Source organism: Molossus molossus, unplaced genomic scaffold (assembly GCF_014108415.1).
Source record: "Molossus molossus isolate mMolMol1 unplaced genomic scaffold, mMolMol1.p scaffold_m16_p_2, whole genome shotgun sequence".
Taxonomy (NCBI): Eukaryota; Metazoa; Chordata; class Mammalia; order Chiroptera; family Molossidae; genus Molossus; species Molossus molossus.
In genome coordinates this window covers 139,571,487-139,597,977 of record NW_023425355.1, presented here as the reverse complement: position 1 = coordinate 139,597,977, position 26,491 = coordinate 139,571,487, and the positions used below count along the sequence as shown (strand labels likewise).

Here is a 26,491-nt window from a genome sequence, read left to right as displayed (position 1 = left end):
ATTCAACTTAAAAGCAGACTAGTCAGCATATGCTTTGAAACCTTACTGTCTAATTTTCAAATACATCACTTGAGATTTTAAAACATGTTCACAGAGTCTTTGACACTCATCAAGAAGTGGCACTTAATTCTCTCCTTAAGTGAGGTCTCGTCATTATGACTTGCTTCTAGCCAACAGAATGTGGCAGAAGTGACAGTGTATGACTTACCAGATTGGGTCATAGAGTACATGGCTACCTTGACGACCTCTTCCTTGGATCACCTGCACTGGGAAAAGCCACCTGCCATATCATAAACACACTCAAGAAACTCCATGGAGATGCGCAAAGGCAAGGAACTATGGCTTCCTGCCAAAACACAGCCAAGGACTGAGGACTTTTGCCAATAGATGTGAGTGAGCCTTCTTGGGGTCAGATCCTCCAGCTCCAGTCAAGCCTTTAGTTAACTCAGCCCCTTGGAGAGATCTTGTGCCAGAACCATCCAGCTAAAGTGTTCCCAAATTCCTAATTCTCAGAAATTTTGAGATTATAAGTGTTTGTGGCTTTAAACTACTAAATTTGGGAGTAATTTGTTATGTAGCTAAAACAAAAATAACTTCTATATAGAAAAGGATTTTGTTATTTTAATATTAAATGTCACAAATAATGTTTAATCAACATAGTGCTCTGACTCACTAATATCCGAGTATGATAGGAGGAAGGTGAATCTGACAGCTAAAAAGTCAGTAGAATCTCCCCCTTTATTAAATTTTAGAGTACGTATTGTCATACCCTGACAAAGTGATGACAGGAAAATCAGGCCCCTTACATTCTGTTCTTTTAATGTGATATATCACCAAGTTCCTTAACTTAAAAATCTGTATCTTCAAACTCTCTGTTCCAACTGCCACTAGGATAGTTCAGACTTTCATCTCTCACTTAGGCTGAGATAAAAGCTCCTTAATTGGTCTTCCTTACTTTAGTTTCTCCCCACTCCAATATATCAATTTATTTAGCTATCTCAGTTATTGTTCTAAAACACAAAATTTTATCTGATAACTGCCTCCTAATTTTAAAACCTTGCACGCACACCCATGCCCTTCTCAATAGATCCATGATCCTTGAATGACTACCTGGAAAGGTAGATGCTAAACACTGTGCATTGAACATATAGAGATAAAATGTTGCGAACCACTGTTATAAAGTTCAGTGTGGTGTTCAAAGCCCTGTTATAATCCTAAACCAACATTCATTGAGCATGAGCTCTAAGCAAAAACCAAATTTACTCTCATGGCCTTAGACTCAAATAGCTTTAAAAACATAAATGACTGTTATATAACCGGTCATTATTTTTTATTTTTTAAATACAATTGTGAAAACATGCATATTTTCAATGATATTAAAATGGGCCACCTTCAGAGTTAAAATTAGAAGTTACTAATATATTAATGTATTTATGAAGACAAATTTTTCCTCAAACTTTCTCTAATCTCAAGGCCTATTAAATTCACATATATGTGTATATCTATTTCATTTTATACTAATGTAACATATACTTTAAGAGTAAAAGCTCTTAGCTTATGTTCATAAAATAAACTTTAAACCTATGGAATAGATTTTCTTTTTTTGGATAGAAATAATCTGGAAACAAGTGAAACTAAGGTTCAATTTAGAGGTTCTTAAATCAATATAAATAAGCCCTGATTAATCAAATCCTGATTATCATATTCCAGCCTATTGGTCATTTGATTGTTTACTTAGTACCCTTAAAACAATGGCTGCAGAAAAAAGAAACATATAACTCAAACCAGTTAAATTTTACCTCTTGCTGCAACTATGGGGGACAGGAGATTTAGAAACAGATTATTTATAAAATAATATGCAATTAGTATAAACTTTTCCTGTCCTGTATTACTTTACACCAAAGTTGACAGTACAGTAAACCCTCGATTTTATGGACCTCAATTTAATGGACTTCGGATTTAATGGACAAAATTTCTGATCTATGTGTAATATGTGAAAATTAACACTCTGTTAATTTTAAAATGCTTTTAACCAAGATTTGCTTCTAATTAAATTAACAGGTAATTGTTTTGTTATCAATTCACCGTTATTTTTAACATATTTATTTTTAACATATTTTTCCATATGGTGGAAAAAACACTAGTAATTTCGCCGACATAAATAAATGTTACATATCTACAACTATAATCTACATATTTAAATTCAAGAGTGATCGCTAGTGAACAAAGTTGGGAGAAGGATTAGCATGTGATCACACAGCATTGTGTGCAGTAATTGGTTCTATTGTCACGCATGACTTTCTGCAGCAGTTTTAACGTAAACTACATGCCTGCCAATGTTCCCACGTGTGCAAAGCCACGCCCCAGGCATGTGCATTTTATTCCAGTGAGTGGTGAATGCAAGCATTTACTAGACCTATTCAGTATAAATTTAAAGTTTATAGAAAACTTTGTGAAATTAAACTCTTCGTACATACTTAATTTTAATTACACAAACATGTGTACATAAGTAAAAAAAGGTAAACTAACTAAAATTTGTCCATTTTTTAACACACACATCTGGAAAACCTAGTTTATTAAATAACAGATTTTCGGCTTTAATGGACACCTCCTTGCCCAAATTAGTTTGTCATATCGAGGTTTTACTGTATATATTTTATACATAAAATTTGTGAATATACTAAAAAAACAATGCATGAAAACGTAAATATAATGGATTGGTAACAAATTATCATCCTCATCAGCTTTTCTCCACCAGTCTCCCAAATAAATACACAATGTTGCCTTTAAATACTACTAAATTCATTTGGGCACTGTGAATTTCAGAACTCTTTAAGTTACTACCGGTCTGGTTCAGGAAGATCCAGAAAGATCATTACATTATCTGTAGATGAAATTTTAAAAAGTCTCTGAGAAACCATACCAATTGCAACCAATATAAATATCTTTGGGAAAAAAGGTTAAGACAACTAACTAAAAATTTCACCTAATCATAATCTTACGGGCATAATACTGATAGATGTCCTTTGTCAACATATAGGACATTGTTACCTAAGTAAATTAACTTGGCTACAGAACAGATCAATGTTAAAACTTTTTTCTACCTGTAAGACTAGAAGTCATTTGTTGAGGCCTCCCCAGAATGAATCTCCCCTTTCTCTTTCCCAAAGATATTTAGTGGACCTTAAATACAAGTGAATGTGGGGAATGGTGATCCACTAAGAGAGTTAGGAAAGAATAAGTTAGAAGATTTTCTATGGCATATTAAGGGTTTCTAACTTTCTCTAAGCAATGATAAACCACTGAAAGATTTAAAAAATAGAAATCACAGTATTATATTTCTGAATTATAAAGATCCTGGTGACAGTGTTGAAGACAGGGGTGAGGTGAGATGGAAGGCAGGGCCATCAATTAGGAGATGATTATGAGTATTTAATGAAAGGGAGAGGTGACTTTGGAAGGCAATATGGCAATAAATGGAAAGGCATATATCCAGCAATTTCATTTCTAGATACGAACCAAGAGAAATCGCCCCATATAATTCACAAAGTCATTGCTCTAGATTCTAGAATGTTCACTGTGTTGTTGTGTGTAATATGAAAAATAGTAAAACATTAAATGACCACCAATAGTGGAATGAATAAATACAGATGGAATATCATACCTTAGTTAAAAGAACTGAATTAGATCTATGTATATTACCATGGCTAGATTTCAAAAATAAAATGAGCAAAGTTAAGTTGCAGAAAATTGTATATGGCAGTACATTATTTATCTAAATCAAAACATAAAACGGCATTATATATTTTCTGTTTACCTACAATGGTTATATTCTCAGTGCTCTCTATCTATGTACCAGGTACTGTTGGACTTTGGAGTCACTCATTTATTCCTCACAACATCCTTATGCCACAGGCACTATTATTCCATTCTATAAATGGAGAAACTGGGGCATGGGGTTTAAGGATCTTCTCAAAGGTCTACAAATAGGAAGCGACAGAGTCAGGATTCAAATCCTGGCAGCCAGGCCCAAAATAAAAGCCAAGTTGTAAAGATTTATGCCACATTCTGAAGGACTGTTTATTCTGGAGAAAGGGATGGATTTCAGAGTAGGGGAATGGAGCCAGAAGAAGGCCTCAGCTATATAGGCATACATCAGATACAGAAGGTTCTGTTCCAGACCACTGTAATGAAGTGAGTATGGCAACAAAGTGAATCATAATCTTTTTGCTGGTGTAGGGTCCTGCCTTCAATTTGCAAAAAACGCAACACCTGTGAAGCACAATAAAGGGAAGTGCAGTAAAACAACGTATATCTGTATCTTAAATGTTACTAAGAATGTACCCAAATTATTTTTACACAATGTATTTATTTTTTTCTCTATGAAAATGTAAACTAAAAAGTCTGGGGTGAAAGGTGCTCAAGTGTCAATCATGGTTGACTATGGATGGTGGAAATGTGGGGACTGTTCTTCTTACAATGTCTTTGTAATGTTGAGTACCTTTAACTTTTTTTAAAAGGCACTACCATTGAATGTGAAATGATTTCCTTTCAATTTTTTACAAAATAACCATAAAATTTGCCCCAGTAACTTATGAATCAATTTTTCTCAATGTTGGCATTCACTGGATAACTTATAAGGGTTGTCCTGTGCATTGTAGGATTTAGCAGTACCCTTGGCTTCCACCCACCACATGCCAGGAGCAGGCCCCTTCCCAGTTGTGACAACAAAACATCTCCAGACTTTTCCAAATGTCCCCTGGGAGTCAAAATTGTCCTTCCTCCGCTTTGAGAATAATCACTTTAATAAAATGTAAGACGATTCACATCTCAACTTTATGTAACTATTTTGGTTTACAAATTTCAAAGATACATTCCCTGTTAAGTATCTCATACTCCAAGTGGGAAAGATGTTGCAGGGGTGAAGAATGTTTCAAGTGAACTATCTCCGAATATAGCAAGCCCTTAAGATCTAGTTACCATTCTATAGGATAATGCAAATCCACTGGATGCCGGACACAGCTCCTGGGACGCCCGCTTTCTCCCCGCTCTCCTGCGATGATGGGACAGGGAAGAAACGCCAGCACCACCGCCTCCAGGGAGGCCTGGTAAGGGAACCCACGCGGGACCTACCTCGGCGCGCTGGGCCCCGCATCCTGTATTCGCCAGGTTCCCGAAGCTCCACCCAGGCGCTGGGTCGCCAAGGCTCCAAACCTCCCGCCCGCGCGCTGCATCCTGGGAGGGCTGGGCTGGTGGCTGCCTAAAGCTCTGAAGAGGTGGAGCCAGCAGAGCCTGCCAGGGGAAGGTTGCTGCGGGAGGCTGAGGAGGCGGGGCCTCCGGGGAACACGGTGAAAGCGAATGGCAGGTGGAGCTTGCTCGGGCGGAGTTCCGCGGGGGAAGCGCGTTAGATCCGAGGCTGGCGGGGGTGGGTCCGCAGCACAGGGACGTAGGGGGCGGGGCGCGATAACGGAACGAATAGTAAGCAAGGTTTAGGGCCTGATCCCACCTCCAGACCTAAGCAGCCGTATTGGATTGGGCAGCGCGGCGACACCTCCGCCTGCCTTCCGGTGTCACGCGACCGCCTCCACCTCCCGCCCTTCCCTGTCTACCTCTGGACCGGCCTGGCCGGTGAGGAGATATTGGGACGGCAGCCGTGGAAGTGGGGACGGTAACTGCCATCATGTCAACGCCCGCGACCATGGCCGAGGTGAGAAGCTGATCGCACCGTATTGCTGCCGGCCCCTTCCTCGAACCCGGAATTTTCCTCTGAAATCGGGGTGGGGTGGTTTGGGGGGGGGGGGGCGCTCCCAGGTGCAGGTCAGCTGAGCCCAGGGGAAGTGGGATGGTGCGCTTGCTGTCTAAGCGTCTCTTGTCTCCCTTTCAGTGTCACGCCCAGAATAAAACCAAGCTCATCTCTGAGGTCCGACGGAGGTTCGAAGTCGAGTATTTGACAGGTGGGTGCCGCGTTCTCGGTGTTGAGGCAGGTGTGCAATGAGCAGCCCCAACTTTGCTGGAGTGTTTGCCGGTGTCTCTGTGGGGAGTATCAGGGACCATTTCGACACTCACGGGGACGGTGCCCCGCACGTTTCCAAGATTTTCTTCTCTAACGTGGCATTTGCACACTGCTCCAATTGGGCAGGTGATGCGGCCATTACTTGCTAAGGGTTAATAATGTAAGTTGGAAATCTGTGTTTCTAGCGTCTGGAGTTTATGGAACTTTCAGGACACTTTCCAGACCCGCGGCACATGGTTTGTCTGCTGACGTTTCACCAGCAGCAATCGTGAAAATGAACCTGGAAACTACCATAATTCTATTCTCGTGTACTTAATTGGGAATCCAAATTTTTTGGTTATTTTGCCTAATTCCACATCATACAACCCAGCATGCTACCCACTGAGTAGGCCCTCCAGTGCTGGAACAAGTTCTCATCTTTTCATCTTACGCTGTACCTAGCAAAGTACATGAGAGTCCAGAATTGATTTATTGCTTGAACATTGAGTCCAGATGTCACAGATACTTGAGTTGTCCAGTATTTAAATGATGATTTAATCCTTGTAATTTTTAAAAACGTGCAGGATAATTTATTACAAATATTCTAATCCTAATCCTGCCACTTGATAGTTTACTTATCTTTTCTGAGCTCACTTAATAGCTTAACTGTCCTGTTTCCATTGCTGTGAAATGCAAATAATCAGGTAGGAGGATTAAATGAAAAGGCATAGATCAAACTGTCTAGAATGTGGTTAGCATATAGTAGTCTCTCAATGAATATTTGGCCTCAATATTAATTTTGGTTACTATGAAAGTAGCTAAGCTTCTACATCTTGACTTTAGTGCTAAGTAGAGGTTCCATATAACTTTAGACTGCTCTAGATTTTATCAGTTGATGAGCTAGAAGAAATAGGGAAATCTGTTCCAAAAAACTGGTCAGTAAATCTTTTAATCCCTTCACATCCCAACCCTTGGACCTGAGAGTTGCAAAAGCAGTTGATTCACCTTTAGTCCCGAGATCTCATTTTTAATAACACAGCTGGTTCCAGTAAAGAAATAATTCTAAAATTTCTTTCTTTATAAATGTGACTCTTATAGCTACATGGTTTATAATATTTTAAGAAGTAGCCCAGAACTTGACCTAATGAGCTAGTGTCTCCCCAGTAGTCCTTTATTTAACACCCAAGAGAGGAAGCAGAATAGAGTTATAGGAATGTAGCAATAGACAAAATCTCAAAGGTCATCTTGCTCCAACCTTTTTATTTTTAAAATAAAGAAAGTAAAGTTAGAGAGATTAAGTGATTTTCTTAAAATCTGTAGTGTTAGTGAATAGGCCAGGGCAAGTACTCAGATTTCTGAATTTCACTATAGTTATCTCTTGGCAACACCACCCTGTTGAATTACAGCATGTCACTCCCCAGCTTGAAACCCTTCAGTACCTTCCTACTTTGTTTAGAATAAAAATCCCAATTCTTTTTTTTTTTTTTCAGGTTTTACTGAGTAGTTTTTATTTTTATTATTTTTTTTATGAATTTTTTATTTATTTTTTTGTTACAGATATTTTACCTTTTTACCCCATTGGCACCCCCCACCCCACCCCACCTCCGCCCCGTCCCCAGCTTAGTTGTCCATGTCCATTGGTCATGCATACATGCATATAAGTTCTGTAAAAATCCCAATTCTTTATGGTGACCTACAGTGCAAGGCCATGCATGCGCTAGTTCTTGCTCACCTCGCTATGCTCCTCAGTTCCTACTCTCCTTGCTTACTATAGATTTCACCACTGCCTGCAGTAGGAAATGTATTATACACTGCAATCCAGTACATGAGCACACACAAAACTGAAGCAGAAGTTTGTTAAAGAATACCTATTCTGGAAACCTATGACTATCTGATGCAGTGACCCACAAAATTGTTATCACAACCTACAAACCTGCCCCACAGTTTGAAAAACATGACCAGCCACACTGCCTCTTTTATGTTCTTCAAACAAACTGAGTCTGTTTCCATCTAGAAACTTTTCCAGTTCTCTATGCCTGGAAGGCTCTTGCCCAGGTAGTGTGCATGGCTATGTCCTTCTTTTCTTTTCCATCTTGGTTTACATGTATCTGAAAGGCCTTTGATGATTATTAAATAACCTCCTTGTCTTGTTTATTTTGTCTCCTTTGCAGGTCTTTCCATAACCTATAATTATCCATGTCATTCATTTGTTTACTTGTTTATTGTTCATTCCCTCCAGTAAGATGTATATAGGTCTGGGGCAACCTTTGGACATCGAGGGCAAAGTCATACTCACCTTTGTATACCTAGCACAGTTCTCAACTCATACTCATTGAATGATTTTTTATAGAACAATGCTTTAAAAATATATATAGGGAGATTAGCCCAAGTCAGTATTAAGAGTGGTTCTAACCAGTTTCCCTCCCCCACCAAAATCTGGCAAAGAGCAGCCCTCACAATGTGCCTGATAAAGACAGTGTTATTTCTAAGTAAAGCCCTGTGTGGCATTAAATATAGATAGTGTTTGTCCTTAAATATACATACTTGGGTATGTGTGAACTCATGTGGGTGGGTTATCTGCACAGTCTTTGTAAATATTAATTTAAAGACTTTCATGGAAAAAGAAAATAAAAACCTTTAAAGGCTTTCTCCTCTTGAAGTTTCGGTTGTTTCCTGAAATATAGCATCAAGTAAAGGTAGCATAGGAAAGCGATTAAAAAGGGTTTTTGATTTGTCTATGTTCTCCCTTTCAAGTTTACTTTTAAAAAATTAACTCAGGTGTTTAGAACATCCACTTTTCCTTTTTCCCCTTTCATTTCACCCTTTCTATCGTCATTCGGAAGAGGATTAAGGCAGACTTAAGCAAACTCAGTTTTTTCGAAAGGAAAATATTATCTGCAAGTATATCACTTTAAGCACTGGCCATACTCCAGAAACTCTTTGGAGGTAGATTCTTTGGAATTCAAAGCACAGTTTTTGTTTCCATAGAAATTAAGTTACCAATCATGGATAGATTTGTAGCTGGCAAAAAGAGTAAAATACAAGTCCGTTATTGTTTTATTAATTAATGATCCTTTTTTTTTCTCATTGTTTCTATGAGAAATTCCATGCTGAGTCTCAAATGAGTAACATTTCCTGTTCTCTCTTCCTTCTTCTTGTGGCCAAAGCAAGAGACTAATCCATTGTGACAATACTTTATTCAGTTCCTCAAACACTCAGTATGTGCTTAATTCTGGGAAACAGTGTGTCAATATTAGAGAAAGAGCTGAAGAAGGATAGAGCCCCTTCCTGAACTACTACTAGAATCTGGTAGGGGTGTTAAAACAGCTAACTGTTAAAGTTAAGACAAATTGTAGTGAGAGTGCCACAGTCATTTCTGTAAGAGTCGAACAAGGAAAATTCACATCTGGTGGGGTGGCTGAGTTAGCAGAGTTAGAAAAAATTTCACAGAAACGGTGGTATTTCTCATGGACTTCGGAAGATGGTGGCACTTGGCCCGGTGGAGAATGTGATCGAGGCAGATCCAACAGCATGAGCTAAGAGGCTGAAGTGAGAAGGTATAAGGACATGTTCAGGACACCAGTGGAAGTCCGCTTGGGGGAGCCTAGGGAGGGTAAGCACACATGGCTAAAAACAGTGGTACTGTAGTTTAGAGAGCCTTGGGCACCTAAGGATGCCTTTGTGCATTAGTGAGTTTGGTGAGCTATTGAGGGGTTTCTGAGCTTTGTTATTTTAGGTTTGTTTTCTTACTTTACATGACGTATATTAATTCATTTAAATGGATTTGGATGATACCAAAAACGTCTGAGGAATCTCCCATAAGCTCATCATCCAGAGATAGCTCTGCTAACAGATGAGTTTTTTTCCTGTCTTTTTTCCTATACATTAAAAAAAAGATAAAAAAAAACACCATTCTGTATGTAATTTAGTGTTGCATCTTTTACTGACATGATTTTCTTTTCCCATATTTATAAAGTAAGCAATGTTGTACATTACCATTAATATTAAGTTCTATAAATTAAAGATACTTATTCTTTATCTTAAATAGTCCCTTTTTGGACATTTAGATTCCAGTTTTTTTTTTTGTTGTTTTTTTTTAATACAACGTTTTTTTCTACAGTAGTTCAGATTATTTCCTTAAGACTCATGTCTAAAAGTAGAATTCCTGATTTTAATAATATATTTTTAAGGCACTTCATTCCATGTGTGCTATACTTTCCTCTATGGAAGTTGTACCAAGATTCATTCCCACCAGCCCATAAAAAAGTGGTAGTTTCACCATAGCCTTACCCATATTTAGTGTCATCATTTCTTAACTGATGGTTCTGTTTTAGTTTGCATTTGATTACTAGTGAGGTTAAACTTCTTTTTATATGTTTACATCCATTTGTACTTTAATTTTTTATTAGTATGGCTTTATAATTGGTTTGGGGTTTTCTTGTTTATGTCACTTTTATATTTTCATCTCTTTAAAAATGTATTCAAAATTACCTTTTCCTTTGGGGTTTCTTAACCATTGCTGTTAAGTTAAATAATTTTCTCTCATCCAAGAACTTTATTTAATATTTTAATTTTTTATTTGTTTTGGTTTATTATTTTAAAATTTTTAAATATCTAATATGTACAAATTGTATAAAACATGAATAAAATGAACACCCATGTACTCACCACTCAACCAAAGAAATAAAACTTTCTATGTACCCCATCCCTTTTCATCCTGCATTTGTCCTTTATCCCTTCCTGTGCACCCTTCAGGCAGCTATTTGTCCTATATTTGGTCTTAGTTATTCTCTTGCTTTTCATTAGCTTTACCACCTATAATGTATTCCTCACCAGTACTTTTTTAAGTTTACCTACTTTTAAATTTTAAATAAAAACTGAATATATTTTTCCATGGCTGGCTTCTGTTGCTCAAGAGTTATTTATCCTGGCTAATAGAACCATATCATAACTGATTTCTTTTTATAGCTGTGTAGTAGTTCATGGAATGAATATATCAGTTGATGAATTTGGGGTTATTTCTAGGTTTTCCTATTATGTACAGTGCTGCTGTGAACATTCTTATGCTTATGTGGAGCTTAGATTTCCCCTAAGTCAGTAGTTCTCAAAGTTGATCCATGAACTGTAGTTCCCTGAGACCATTTCAAGGTGTTTGAGAGGTCAAAACTATTTTTATAGTAACACTAAAACATCATTTTCCTTTTTCATTGTCTTTCTCTCACAAGCAGACAGTGGTATTTTCCAGAGGTTACACAGCATGGGATGATGTCATTGCTCTGATGGCTAATGGGATGAGTGCTTGTCTGTTCTCATGTGTAAAATTTTTCTCAGTTTTAGTACCTAATATAGTAACTACCAATAAATATAACCCATATAAACAAAAAAGTTCTTTAGGGTTCTCAGTTATTTTTAAGAGTGTAAAAGAGGGGGCCTGAGACCAGAAAGATTGAAAACTGCTGCTCTAGAGTGTGTATCCAACAGTGAAATGGGTGGGTCATAGATTAGGCACCTGTTCAACTTTACTAGGTAATGCCGAACTATTTCCCAATGTGATTGGACCAATTTTCATTTTAATCAGCAATATTTGAATGTCCTTGTTTTTCCATATCCTAAAATTTGGCGTAGTTATTTTTTTTTTCCATCTGATGGGGATATTGGGATAGATATGTCATTGTGGTTTAAATTTTCATTTCTTTGAATACTAGTCAGATTAAGCATTTCTTCATATCTCTGTGGGCCATTTGGTGCCCACATCTGTGAAAATAAGACTCTTCTTGGTGCTTTGTTCCCCCATATAAATTATAGAGTTACCTTTCATGTTTCTGGGGGAAAATTTTTTGTTGGGCTTTTCAATGGAATTATGTTAAATTCAGAAGATCAGTTGTGGGAGGCTTGACGTTATAATGGTTGAGTCTTTCAAGCCAAGAATCTGGTATATCTTCCTATCTGCTAAAGTCTTTCTTGTTGAAAGATTTATAATTTTCTCCATAAAGTTGAACCCATTTTTGTTAAATTTATTCCCAGATAGTTTTTTTTTTAATTTATTTTTGAAAATATTTTATTTTTGTAGTTTGAATGATGTCCTCTAGGAATTTATTTTCTAAATGATTATGGCTGGATTGTAAAAAGTGCATTTGGCTTTTTTACATTAATATTGAATTCAGAAACCTTATTAACTTGTATTAATCTTTATAATTTACCTCTAGATTCGTGTAGGATTTCTTCATAGACAATAATATCATCTTGAAATAGTTACAATTTTCTTTCTAACTTTCCAATTCCTATACCTTTAAGTGCTTTTAGTTTGAACTGCCTGGACCCTTTAGTGTTGAGTGAAAGCAGCAGTGATAAAAGCCTACTTATCTTATTCCTGATCTTAGAAAAATAGCCCCAAATATATCACCATGAAGTATGATCTCTGTAGAGATCCTTTATCAAAATAAAAGCACTTCCTTCTATTCCTGGTTTGCTAGTTTGAGTATTTTGTTTGTTGTTTTGTTCCTGTCATGACTGATGGTTGAGTATTACTAAGTGCATTTTGTTCATTTATTGAATACATTGACTGCATTTGATGAGATGTTCACTGGTGTTTTTGTTTTAATAGTATGGTAGGTTATATTAATCAGGTTTTTAAAATATATTGTTGGAGCCTGGCTGGTGTGGCTCAGTGGTTGAGCGTCGACCCATGCACCGAGAGGGCACTGGTTTGATTCCCGGTCAGGGCACATGCCCAGGTTGTGAACCAAATCTCCAATGAGGGGCATGCAGGAGGCGGCCAGTCGATGTTCTTTCTCATCAGTGTTTCTATCTCTCTCTCCCTCTACCTTCCTCTCTCTAACATCAATAAAGAAAAAATAAAATAAAATATATTGGTGGATTTAGTTACCTAATATTTTATTTAAGTGTATTGAATCTGTATTCACAAATTAGCCTATAATTTTCCTTTTTTGTACTTTGTGAGTTTTTAACATCAAGATTATGTGGTTTTCATGAGCTTGGAGGTAAAACATTATAAAAATTCATATTGTTCAAAAGAATAGAGATATTAACTGTAGATCTTGTCAGTTAAGTATGAATATTTAAAATTAGGGTAACCACTGAGAGACAGAGTTAAATATTCAAATTACTTTTATCATTGAATTTTAGAGAGGAAGGGAGAGAGAGAAACATTGATGTGAGAGAGAAATATCAATAGGCTGCCTCCTGCATGCTCCCCACTGGGGATCAAGCCCACAATCTGGGCATGGGCCCTGACTGAGAATCAAACCTGGGCCTCTCAGTCCCTGCGAGGATGCTTAATCCACTGAGCCACACTGGCTGGGTCAGAATTAAATATTTAATTTCCAAGCCAGTGAAGGCATGAAAAGAGGAATGAAGAAAACATCTGTCCAGCAGGAAGCAGGAAAGGAGAAAACAAGCAACCTAGTAACTAGAAAACACAGAGTGAAAGTAGAAATAACCCAGTGTTATCAGTAGTTGCCACAAATATGAACCAATATGTACTTGTTATCAGAGTAAATTTTTTTAAATCTTAATTGCATGCTGCCTATAATAGACTAACTTAAATAAATTAATGTAGAAAGGTTGAAAATAATGAGATGGAAAAGTATATATAAAACAAATATTAACCAAAGTAATCTGTACTTTCATTAGACAAAATATTATTTAGGGTGAAAAATAATATATATAGAAAGGGATACTAGTAGTGATGAAAGGAACCCTAAAAAGGTGTAATAATTAGGAACAAGATAAAAAGTATCTAACAATACAGCTTTAAAATGCATAAAGCAAAAGCTCCCAGAATTATAAGGGAAACCTCAAGAAATCCACAAACATAATGATTTTTAACAAATCTCTTTCAGAAATACTCAGAACAAGCAAGCAAGAAATCCTAATTTTAAATATTCACATTTAATTGATAAGATCTACAGTTAATATCTATCCTTCTGAACAATATGAATTGTTGTAGTGTTTTACTTCCAATCTCATGAAAACCCCATAATCTTGATCTCAAAAACTCACAAAAATGTACAAAAAAGGAAAATTATAGGCCAATTTGTGAATACAGAAATAACACACCTCTAAATAACCTATAGGTTAACAACTTCCTAGCAATGTGTGTAATTCTTACTTTTGCTAAATAACTTGTCGGCCAACGAAGATATCACAGTGGAAATTACAAAATACTTAAAGCTGAGCAACAACAAAGTAACTAACGTCCGTTCATTAAAAAACAAGACCCAAATAAAAATCAGCTAAAGATTCAATTCAAAGAGCTACAAAGTGAACAGCAGGTAATACAGAGAAAGTAGAAGGAAGGAAATAAGACAACAGATATTCATGGTATATGAAAAAAAGATAGTAGATATAATAAACAAGCTGTTTTTTTGAAAGAACTAGTAAAATAGACATACCTAGGATGACCAACTAAGAAGAAAGGGAGGCCCAGCCAGTGTGGCTCAGTGGTTAAGCATTGACCCATGCACCAAAAGGTCACCGGTTTGATTCCTGGTCAGGGCACATTCCCTGGTTATGGGCCCGATCCCCAGTGGGGGACATGCAGGAGGCAGCCAATCGATGCTCTCTCTCATTGATCTTTCTTTCTCTCGCCTTCTCCCTTCCTCTCTCTCTAAAATCAATAAAGAAAAAAATATTAAAAATAAATTAATTAATTAAAAATATTTTTTAAAAAAGAAAGGGAGAAGGCAAAGAATACACTAGGAACAAAAGCAGATATATATATATATATATATATATATATATATATATATATATATATATACATGTGACAGAGATTTTTTAAATCATAAGAATAATACAATGACCAGCTTTATTACATTAAGTTAATAATCTTAGATTAAATGTAAAACTTTTGGAGAAAAGAAAAATCACCTAAAATTGTCTCTGAGAAGTAAAAAGCCTAAACAGATTAGCGACTATTAAAGAAATTAAATTGGTAGTTCTAAATCTCTACAATTCTCATCGCCCTGCCACCATGAAGTCATCCTTCATGTACACATAAGGTGCTAGTAGTTTTGTTAGTCCCAGGAATGCAAAGATGATTCATAATCAGAAAATTCAGCAGAGGAATTTATCACATTAAAATAATACTGCTCAGTGAAATTTTTGAATAGGTTCAGTTCAACAATCAAAGAAGATGAGCATAGAAAAGTATCTTTCGCCCTGGCCTGTTTCGCTCTGTGGATAGAGTATCGACCCACAGGACCAAAGAGTCACAGGTTCAATTCCGGTCAAGGGCACATACCTCGGTTGCAGTTCGGTCCCCAGCCCTGGTCGGGGTCATGCGGGAGGCAGCTAGTCAATGTGTATCTCTCTTTTTCTCTCTCTCCCTCCCTCCTACTCTGTCTGAAGATAAATGGAAAAAATATGCCCTTGGTGAGGATTAAAAAAAAGAAGGAAAGTGTCTTTCTTCTCTTATGCCTCTTCACTCCCTTCTCTTCCCTCTTTAGGTAACCATATTTGTTTCTTTTTCAATTTTTCATATTTGTTTAAACCAATACAAACATAGTATATTCATTAACAAAAGTAAATGAGGGAAAATGTTTATTTCAATAGAGAGAAACTACACTGTCTATAATTCAACTTTATGAAAAGCACAAACAAACAAGACTTTTAGTAAACATGGAAAACTTAACTCTAAGTGTATCTTCTAAAAACCTACAGTAAATGTCATGTTTAATTGTGAAACTTCAAAATAACTTCCATAAAGTCAGGAAAAAGACAATAATCTCCACTATTATTTTATAGATCTACAATATATAAAATTACCTACTTGTCAATATAGCAAGAAAAATAATAGGGGGTAGAGGACCTAAATAGACGCCTCTCCAGATAGGACATACAAATGGCCAAGAGACATATGAAAAAATGCTCAATGTCACTAATCATCAGAGAGATGAAAATTAAAACTACTATAAGGTATCACTTCACACCTGTCAGAATGGCCGCCATCAACAAATCACCAAACAACAAATGTTGGTGAGGGTGTGGAGAAAAGGGGACTCTAGTGCACTGCTGGTGGGAATGCAAACTGGTGCAGCTGCTATGGAAAACACTGTGGTGTTACCTCAAAAAGTTAAAAATTGAACTGCCATTTAACCCAGTGACCCCACTTCTAGGAATATATTCTAAGAAGCCTGAACCACCAATCAGAAAGAATATATATTCATAGCAGCACTATTTACAGTAGCTAAGATCTGGAAACAACCCAAGTGTCCATCAGTAGATGAGTGGATAAAAAAGCTGTAGTACAAGTATTCAATGGAATACTGTGCAGCTGTAAGAAAGAAAGATCTCTTATCATTTGAGATGACATGGAGGGACCTGGAGAGTATTATGCTAAGCGAAACAAGCCAAGCAGAGAAAGACAAATATCACATGATCTCACTTATTTGTGGAATATAATGAACTAAACAAACTGATGAAAAAAACTGACCCAGAGACATAGAGGTAGGGTATAGACTGAAAAACCCCAGAGGAGGGGGGACTGAGGGGGACAAGATAAACCACAGAACTTATATATATGTATGCATGAACAATGGACATAGACAACAAAGCTGGGAAAGGGGCGGGAGGGAAGGAGAAACATCTGTAACAAAAACAAATTAATAAAAATAATTTTAAAAAGAAAGAAAAATAATAGGTATGAAGTTTGCCAGTCTATCATTATTGTCTCATGATAGCAACACAAAAATCTCTAAACTGTGTAATAATCTAACAGAAGAAATATACGTTCTTATTTTATGGAGAAAATTATAAAATGTTATTAAAGAATATTGAAAGAAGACCTGTATAGATCAGCAGAGAGATGTGTCATCTTAGACATTATATCTCTTGTGTATCTACACATGAATCCAACTCTTGAAGGATAGGAGCTGAAGCAGAAAAGCATCTTCCCTGTTTACACCAGACTGGAAGTAAGCAAAGTCCTGTTTTTGTATAGCCCTGGAGCCAAGAAATTTTTTTTTTTTTTTGTATTTTTAAAGGGTTGCTAAAAACAAAACAAAAAAAGGAAGAATCTGCCACAGAGGCTATCTGTGGCCTTTGAAGTCCAAGGTATTTAGATATTTACCATCTGGCTCTTTACAGGAAAAGTTTGCCAACCCCTGCAATAGACTGCTGGTCCTCAAAGTGTGGTGCCTGGATCAACAGCAGCATCAGCATCCTATAGGAACTAGTTACAAATTCAGGTTTCCGGATCCCATCCATGAATTGACAATCTAAGGGCGGGGCCCAGTAAGCCTGTTTAATAAGCTTTCCTGGTGATTCTGGTACTTGCTGAACTTTGAGAATCACTGCTATAGGCCAGTTGCTTAAATTAATTCCATTATAAAAGGTCACCTGCTTCTCAGTCTCTCACTCAGATTCAGGATAGGTATGGCCAGCTAACAGAGGATGTCTTTAAAGGAATATTTTGTTATTTAGGCACCTGATGACTCCCATTCACTCCCATTGTTGACATTTACACAGTCTAGCTAAAGAAAAAGGAAAAGTTGAGTTCTTAAAAGTCCCATCTTTGAGAAGAATTAGTCCTCCATTCTTGGCCCTAGGATTGGTCCTGGATGGTTATCAGTCGGGTGTCAGGCAGTCTGGATGATGGATGCCAGGTGGTCCAGAAGATGGTACTAGGAGGTCTGGTCACACCTGGTGGTCTGGATACGTAAGTCCCTCAGATTACCCTCTGAGGGTTATCTGGAGGTCCAGGCATTGACACAGAACTAGAAAGTTCAAAAGTTTAAGTTCCCAGGCTAGTTAAAGCAAGAATAGAATAATTTTCTCATGCCTCAGCCTACTTGATTTTAATATTTTAGCAGCTTGACTATAGTGACTCCATTTTATTTCTTCTGTTCCTCAAAACTAATCTCTTCCTAATCTCTATACTTTAATCACTGAGTGGTAAAGTCATTCAAAATTATGCCCTGAGTAGGTATATAGGGGGTGTGCGTGCGCACATATGTGTTTTGATATCTTCAGATACGTTTTGATTGTACATCTTTAGCTTCTTCCTGTAACATCTGGACTTACCAAAGGACTGGTTGTCTCAAAACTTTCTAGCACTTGAGGGTTCAGTTGTCTGGGGGCTGTGTTTGAAAGCAGAACATTGTTTCATTATAAGCACAATTATTATACTTGGCCTTGGAGTCCTAGGCCAAGATTTCCATACCTTGGATTCTTACTTTACTTTCTGTTTTTCTCTCCCTGCCATCTCCTCTCCTCAGCCCTCTTCTCTGTCCTCTCTGTCCCTACTTTTCTCTTGCCTGTCTCCTTCTCCCCCCCCAAGACTCCCTCCCTACTCTTCTCTTTCTCTGTCTTTTCTGCTCTGATATCATTTGTATCTGCCTATGGGTAAATGTTTAACAGGTATTTAATATGTAAGTTCATGTTTGTTAATGACAATAATAATTTTATTATAAATAGAGATTTCTAATTTCAAAGATCTATATCCCTGAAAGCTCTTCAAGAGCAGTTGACTTTAAATTTTTTAGTAAAGGACCCTGACTCGTTTATGTCATCCTCGGCGGTAATATCAGCAGTGGCAGTAATAATGAAAGTACCAATACTGTTTAATTTTTATTAGGACTAATATTTATTGAGACTTTGCCACTTGCCACATATTGTTCCAGGTAAGTGCTTTTCTTAGTCTGCAGACTCGGGGATTCCCAGGACTCTTTTGGGGAGCCTGTGAGGTCAAAACTATTTTCATGATAACACTAAGCAACCATTTGCCTTTTTCATTGTGTTGATGTCTCTGCTGATTACACAGAAGCAATAGTGGGCAAAAATGCTGGCTCCTCAGTCCGAATCAAGGCTAGTGGTCATTGTAGTCTTCATTATCAGCATTCTCAATTTTTTTAAGCCAATTTTATTTTAGAAAGCCCCTAATGAAGCAGTCAATTTTATTAAATCTTGACCCTTGGGTACATGTTTTCTACTGTTCTGTGTGACAGAATTGGGAAGTATGCATGAAACACTTCTATGTGCTTGAGATGCCAGCTAAATTAGTCACATTGTTTATACACCACCACTTTTCTTTGAAAGAACAACTGGCAAGTAAACTGGTTATTCAGACCTGGGTATTTGGCAGAAATTTTGTTGAAAATGAATTAAGTCAACCTGTAATTTCAAGGAAAACACCGTATTGGTCCATAGGGCTGTCCAGCAGCGTAAAGTCTTTTATATCCAACTCGGGTTTATAAATTATAATTCAAGAAAAGTTGTGTTTTGAATATGATGAATATTCAAATAGCACGGCTAAAAAACATTTTCCAAGGTTTCCCCACTACAGAACCATTCATTGTATAGATGAGAAAAATAGAACCCAGATATTGAAAGCCATTTTCAAGATAACACTACAAATGTGTGATTTATGGCCTAATCTTATATTTTATAGTGCTTTAAACTTCCAAGTACTTTTATATATACATTTCCATCTGGTCCTCACACAACCCTGTGAGTATATAAAGCCACTTAAAGATAAGAAAATTGAGACTCAAAGAAGATAATTCTCTGAATGCACTTTGTATTTCACTGCCCTTTAAGCTGTTATCTCTGAGGGTCTGCTATAAGGCCAAGAAAATGAAGAGGAGATAGAATCTATGAAACTTGGCAACTAATAGATGCAAAAATAAAATGGAGATGAAGGAGCAAGAGAATTTTCTGAAACTTCTTCCTTGGGCCCCCAGGAGGATACTATTAACTGAGAAAATAAAAATAGAGAAGGAGCCCTGACCAGTGTTGCTCAGTGGTTAGATCATTGGCCTGCGCACTGAAGGGTCTCGAGTTTGATACTTGGTCAAAGGCATGTACTTGGGTGGTAGGTTCGATCCCTGGCCCTGGTCGGGTCGCTTGTGGGAGGCAACCAGTCCATGTGTCTGTCTCACATCAATGTTTTTTTTTTTCTCTCTCTCTCTCTGTATCTCTGTCTCTCTCTCTCTGTTTTCGTCCCTCCTCCCTTTTTCCCTTCCACTATGTCTAAAAATCAATGGAAAAAAATATGCTGGGGCGATGATTAACAACAAAAGAGAGAGAGAGAAGGAATAGATTCAACCAACAAATGTTTCCGGAAGGCCTTTTCATTACTACTATAATCTGCTTTGGGGGGAATTCTTAGAATGGATAGACAGTGTTGTTACAGTCTCTGTTAAAAAAGATATGGCATGCATGCATGCCAGTAACTCTGATTCAAGGGCAAAAGTAGTAAGGACCTTAAGAAAGACTTATTAGTTCAAATCTGTAGTTGTTCACAGGTAGGAAGGAATGACTTCCAGAAAAGTCGTGGAAAAATGTTATGGAAGAGGAAGCCTTTGAAAGGAGTCTTGCAGAATGGTCCACTTTGTACAGAGGGGTTGTGAGGAGACAGGCCATTTCAGTTACAGAAAATTAGAGCAGAGTATGGGAGGAGAAATATCAGATATACAGGTTGGTAAGAACATACCATGTGTGTAAATAGATATTGAAAAATTATTATTGGAAACAATTCTTCCAGTAAACTAAAGGAACTGTTAACTGCTGCATAATGGTCAGTTTTCCATTTTGTATTTAGTTCATTTTTTTAAATGACACTTGCCAAACATGTTTTTTAAGCACAACTTAGTTCTGTATTACATACAAAATTCTACTTTTCATGAACTACGGTAAGGATTTCAAGTTCAGATAACATAATTGATCTTTCCAGATATTGGTTTCGAGTTTTATAGCATGTTGTGCAAAATATTTTACTATGGTCTTATTTTTTAAATTTCTAGTGGCTTGTTTAAAGTAAACCTGCAGTTTTTAGATAACTTTATTCTCTTCACACTTAGAAATCCATTAACCCTTTAAATGACATTTTCATCTGAACTGCATCCCCTTGTCTATCTTGAAATAGCTTAGCTTTGTCTTCTGGGGCTTTCTTTTTCTTTGGCATTAGTGTTTGTTATTATTCACTACAGAATCTATCTGACTTGGATATTTATTACTGTTTTTTCCCTAGAGAAGCCAGATAAATATGATCCACGTGATGTTGAAAGGCTACAACAAGATGATAACTGGGTTGAAAGTTACTTATTTTGGAGGCATGATGTTGTAGATGAAACGTTGAAGATGCTTGATGAGAGTTTTCAGTGGAGGAAAGAAATGGCTGTCAATGGTAAGCTGTTCAATTTAACCTTGACAGTATACTATCCCCTGTTACAGTTTTGCATTTATCTGATAGTGTATTTGCAAATATCCAACATCAGAATATAATGTTTTACACAGTTCCAATAACACTTTGAAAGGAGTATCATGTGACTTAGTCTAAGGTGGATCATTCGAAAGGCAATCAGATCACCAAGGAGCAGAATCACACTTAGATTCTTCACTCACAGCAGTCTCGTAATCTGTGCTTGTGTAGTTCAGTAGCAGAAAACAATAGCAAGACAGCATCTTCACTATTTGCCTGTTTCTCTCTGTTGTTGACTTATGTCTTTCTCTATCCCTAGAGTTCCTTGTGCTAATAGGGGATCCATATAGAATTAATGAATGGTGGGTGGTCCCCAGGAAGCAAGTTTATCCCCAAAGATGCCTTTGGCAACCTTCTTTTAACTGCTTGATTTTAAGGCCTACTTCAAGGTTGAAATTGTCACCGCAAACAGGAGTTTTAAATCTTAGAGGGGATTTTATAATAGTCTTCAAGTATATAAAGAACTCTTTCAGAAAAGGTTACCCATTATCTCTCTCCTAAAAATTTAACAAGAAACTGGCATGGTTACTGGTTTTGATGGGATATAAAGTAAGATTTCCTGACCTTGAGGATTATAAACTCTGAAGTGACTAAGTCTGGAGACTTATACAGAATAGTCCACACTTACAGAAGGAATCCGTCAGAAAGGGAGTATTTCACAAATAATTTTATTGGAAATCTCAAAACTGTAGGTAATTTCAATAAACAGTGAAACATTCATTAATCAAGCAAAGAAATAAAAATCTTTTAAGGACAGAATGAACTTTTACACTTAATAATTCTTCTTACATAGAATTGCTTGTTTCTAGTAGCAAACAGCAGATAGATGATAAAAGGGGGTGGGGAAAGATACAGAAATCTTGGAAAGTTCTTGCAGAACTACCGGTGAATGTAACAAAAGCCTTGGCACTTGCTGCCTTGCTCCATTGGTCATCAGCCTCACTAGAGACTGAACAGGCCCTTTTGTTCCTCCTGCTAAAGGAGTTAGCATTTTTCTTGAAGTATTTTCTACTTGTCCCAAGATTATAAAATGCATTAAACTCTACTGGATATCAAACTTTGTAGAAAAATAGTGTTTGGCGAAAGAAACGACAGTGATTTTTTTCATTAATTCTGAAGCTGTCATGTGGCTATTTATTTACTGGCATGTTGTCTTGAAATTGTCCAGTAGTTGTTTTTTTTTGTTTTTTTTTATCCTCACCCGAGGATATTTTTCCATTTTTTGTACAGATAGAGTGGGAGGGAGAGAGAGAAACATCGACGTGAAGGGACACATCGAGTGGCTGCCACCCGCACGACCAACCAGGGCCGGGGACAAACTGCAACCGAAGTACATGCCCTTAGCGGGAACCGAACCTGGGTCTCTCTGGACCGCAGGCGGACGCTCTAACCGCTGAGCCAAACTGGCCAGGGCAGTTTTTTTTTTTTTTTGCAAACCTTTAGGTAAAACACAAGCAGAACATGGAAATGTGTCTACATAAATAAGGACTGGCGAGTCAAAGGGCAATGGATGTTTTTTATTTCTCTCATCTAGGTCTTGATGTTGTTTGTTTACTTAGTAAGAAACACCATTTTTTATTGCCAGTCTATCCAGATGTTTGAATAAGCTTTATCTTTTTTTATATCAGAACTACTATAGAAACTTTAACTTTTACATTGTGAGTTTTCTTTTATAATTACTCATCAAAGTTTATCACTTTTTAGATCTGACTGAATCCTGTATTCCCAGATGGTTATTGGAAATTGGTGGTATTTATCTCCATGGTTATGACAAAGAAGGCAACAAGTTGTGTGAGTATATTTAACTTATGTAATGGCTTTGGAATATTTTGAGATGTACTTATCTGTTTCAACAGAATTAGTAAGAGGTGGCACTTTCTCTATTTGTACCCCACAGCAAACTCCTGTAATTGGGGGTTATTAGGGCCATCTTGACTGAGCATCTGATACTTAGTGGTTATACTACTATTTGCATTACAATAAAACGGACAGCAAAAGCAAATGCTACACTCTCTAACACAGCCAAAATAATGTAACTCAGAGTCAATATCTTCTTTGTAATCTGACTTTGGTATTAAAACTCAATCCAGTATTTTTACGGAAAACCTTTTTTGATAGTTTCTAATGGTTGATAAATGGACTTTTTTCAAGTTTCCCAGTCTTCTGTCCTTGGCTTCCTCCTCAGTCTGTGTGATAGCAGGAGGAACAGTAATACTCATCCCTGCTGTCCCAACAACTCTCTTCTCTCCCCTTTACCCCAAATCCAGCTTGGTTTTGTGCCAAGGCTAAGATTTGGCAGGCCTGTCAGACCCCCAGCCCAAGCAGAGTCAGTGCACCTGCTCGCCCTCTGGCATGCGGACTGATCCTGTTTGAACAGTACTCTCTTTGCATTTTCCTCCTATCACTGGCTCCTCCTTCTCGGTCTTCTTTTCTCATTTCTTTCTTCCCGCCTGTCCCTTAAATGTGCTTCCCTGCCTTCATTTCTTTCTTGACCTCTTTTACTTTCCAGCTGATACAGTCTCCATGGGTGATCTCAAGTACCTTGACAGCTTCAACTGCCTCCCCCTAAACAGCAGTGAGCCCACACTGTCCCCAGACCACATGCACGTACCTGCCCAGCTACCCACTGACCAGTGCCACCAGACTGATTGCCAGCCGGCTGCCTCAACACAACACGCAACTGAACATCCTTGTCCCACCCGCTGTTCTGCCCAGCTTAGCCCAGTAACCAGGGGCTCTTCCCTCTGACAGCTTCAATTTGCCCCTCTCTGTTTTCCCTAGCATTTCCTCAGTTCAGTCCCTCACTGTCCCCTTCCCCCAGTCCCCTCACAGGGCATCAACTGGTGGAGTTCCTTCTCTCCCTCTTCCAGTCTCCCCTCTGTGCTGCTGCCTGAGAGATGCTGTCAATAGGAAAATCAAAACACCCTAGCATTTCATTCAGGGTCCTTCATGCCCAGTCCTGTCTATTTAGCTTCTCCTCTCACCACTCATCACATTTTGTCTCAGCTGCCACCACTCTGCACACTTTGCCACATTCCGTCCACATGCAGGACATGCGCTCACACCTCCATAGTGCCTCTGTTGCGCTTTTCCTCTGGAAAGAACATTTTTTCCTAGTGCTCGACAGAACCAATGACTTTGTTTTTAGTTTTAAGCACAGTGAAGAGTACTCTTATGTTATTATCAAATATTCTTTGTTCACCTGTATTTTCTTTCCCCCTTACTTACTAGTGAAGTTTATTTATTTCCTAAGGGGATGGGAAAAATAGTTTCTTTTCTGCTATTCTGTAAGGTTCCCAAGTGCACACTATTTCTTATTTTTAAAAAGGAAGGGATTTTTTTTTATTTGAGAAACACAATGAATTATAAATGAAAAGGGAAAGAATGTGCATGTATAAAATAATATTATAATGCCTAACTGTTTTTCTTATTTTTATCTAATGTTCTGCTAAAAGTCTGGATCAGGGTGAAGTATCACATAAAAGACCATAAAACCATACTGGATAAAAAGAAGCTTATTGCATTCTGGTTGGAACGTTATGCTAAAAGAGAAAATGGGAAACCTGTAACCGTGATGTTTGACCTGTCAGAAACTGGAATCAATTGCATAGTAAGCATTTTTAAAAAATTCTACGTCATTGTTTATCATGGTGTGCTCCCTCCCTCTTTCCTGTCCTCCCTGCCATCCCCCCCCCCCACCAAATATTGCTATAAAATTGAGCTAAACAAGTTGTGTTTGGGATTTATTTTTTCCCCCTGTATTGTGAGTACAAGAATAGAATAGGATTTGCAAAGAAATAAATTTGCTTCAGTGTTTGGCATTCAAACTAGTTTTCCCAGAAATATTCCTTTTGTCTAGTACACAGGATATAAAGGTTGGGTATGGAGGCTGGCAGGGCACTGAGTAGATGTGGTAACAGTGAACTTTTCTATCAAAGCTTATATCCTACAGCACCTAACCTGTGCCTGGCACAGCATAATGCATTCAATAAATATTGAGGGAAGTGACACAGCTCTCCATTGTACCATTAGATTCATACCATGGTTCACAGTTGCGAGATGGTCACCTGAGTTTTGCACATATAGCATTTTGTGTTTTGTTGGGGTTGTTTGTTTGCTTGTTTGGATTGGTTTTTGTTTGTTTGGTTAGCTTTGGAAACCAGTTTTCTCCAGGTGATTTTCCCAAGGTTAAAAATTAAGTAAAGCCTACCAGTCCTTATTTTGGGCCCTTGTGACCTTAGTGGTGGTAACTATAAACCCTTCAGCAGGGATCGGGATCCATTTAGCACATTTATTAGAACTGGTGTCTCTTCCATTCAAACCTTGGCTAATTCTGGTAGCAGTGAAGTGTCATTTGCACACTGCCTGGGGCAATGTTAAAATCTTTTTTAAAATCCACTTGGCAAAGTATGTTAAGAATCTTAAAGTGTTCGCATTCATACTTTTTGCCTGGTAACTAATGTCTGGAAATCTAGTCTAAAGAAAGAATCCTGAGTACAGAAAAACCATTATGCACTCAAATGTTTTTTTTCCATGTCATTTAAAATAGTGCAAAATTAGAAAAAAAATGTGTATGTCAACACAGTGAAATGATAAATTGTGCTGTACTGATTGATGGAATATGTGTAATGGTATTTATAAAGAATTTGTAGTAATATAAAAAAATACCTTTTTTAAATGAAAAATGCAACAGGAATATATCAGTGAAACCTAGCCCCCCAAAAGGAAACCTTAGACAAAAAAAATAAAATAAAACAAAAAGCAGACTAGAGAGAACCACTAGAGAGAAGAAATGTATGCATTCCTGATACTTAAACTACAGAGAAAAGTATTTCATGGGTCCTCAAATGGAGGACATTTTACAAGATAATGAATAGCGTCCTTGAAACATTCTCACAGAATGCAGACCAATCTTTTCATGGAGCTTTTTTATGTCATACCCACTAATATATATACACCAGTGGCATCCTATCAAATCCACTTGACTTAACAGTAACTTGGGATTTTGTAAGCAGTGCCATTCAATTACATAAAAGATGAAAACAAGAATATTGGATGAAGACTTTTTAGGCAAAGTCTCTGGGTGCCACAGATCACTAGGTAATCAAATTTATATATATGTAGTTCTTGAGATATTTCTTTGACTCTTACTTGACTACAAATTATTACGCTCTATGCACCATGGTTATAATGATTAGTTATAAAGGTATTATTACATAGTAGGATTTATCCCATAATAAGTGGTTAAGATAATTAAGGATGCTTACTTATAGTTT

At 37.3% G+C, this 26,491-nt stretch overlaps 2 protein-coding genes across 5 annotated transcripts in view; one reads left to right on the top strand and one right to left on the bottom strand.

Moving 5' to 3' along the window:
• The window catches only part of FANCB (FA complementation group B), an 82,923-nt gene extending 77,744 nt beyond the window's left edge, over positions 1 to 5,179 (bottom strand). For 2 of the 3 annotated variants that reach the window (XM_036270779.1, XM_036270782.1), the window contains exon 1: positions 5,134 to 5,178. The gene's annotated coding sequence lies outside the window, so the exon portion shown is untranslated. Of the gene's footprint in view, positions 1 to 5,133 lie in introns of all 3 variants that reach the window. The other variant, XM_036270783.1, reaches the window with a different exon arrangement.
• A 395-nt stretch (positions 5,180 to 5,574) lies between these two features.
• Positions 5,575 to 26,491, top strand: part of MOSPD2 (motile sperm domain containing 2) — a 45,351-nt gene continuing 24,434 nt past the window's right edge. For both annotated transcript variants that reach the window (XM_036271470.1, XM_036271469.1), the window contains exons 1-5: positions 5,575 to 5,707; positions 5,885 to 5,954; positions 20,985 to 21,140; positions 22,920 to 23,006; positions 24,671 to 24,825. In XM_036271470.1, coding sequence (XP_036127363.1) covers positions 5,681 to 5,707; positions 5,885 to 5,954; positions 20,985 to 21,140; positions 22,920 to 23,006; positions 24,671 to 24,825 — 495 coding nt within the window. In that variant the 5' untranslated portion in view covers positions 5,575 to 5,680. The remainder of the gene's footprint in view (positions 5,708 to 5,884; positions 5,955 to 20,984; positions 21,141 to 22,919; positions 23,007 to 24,670; positions 24,826 to 26,491) is intronic.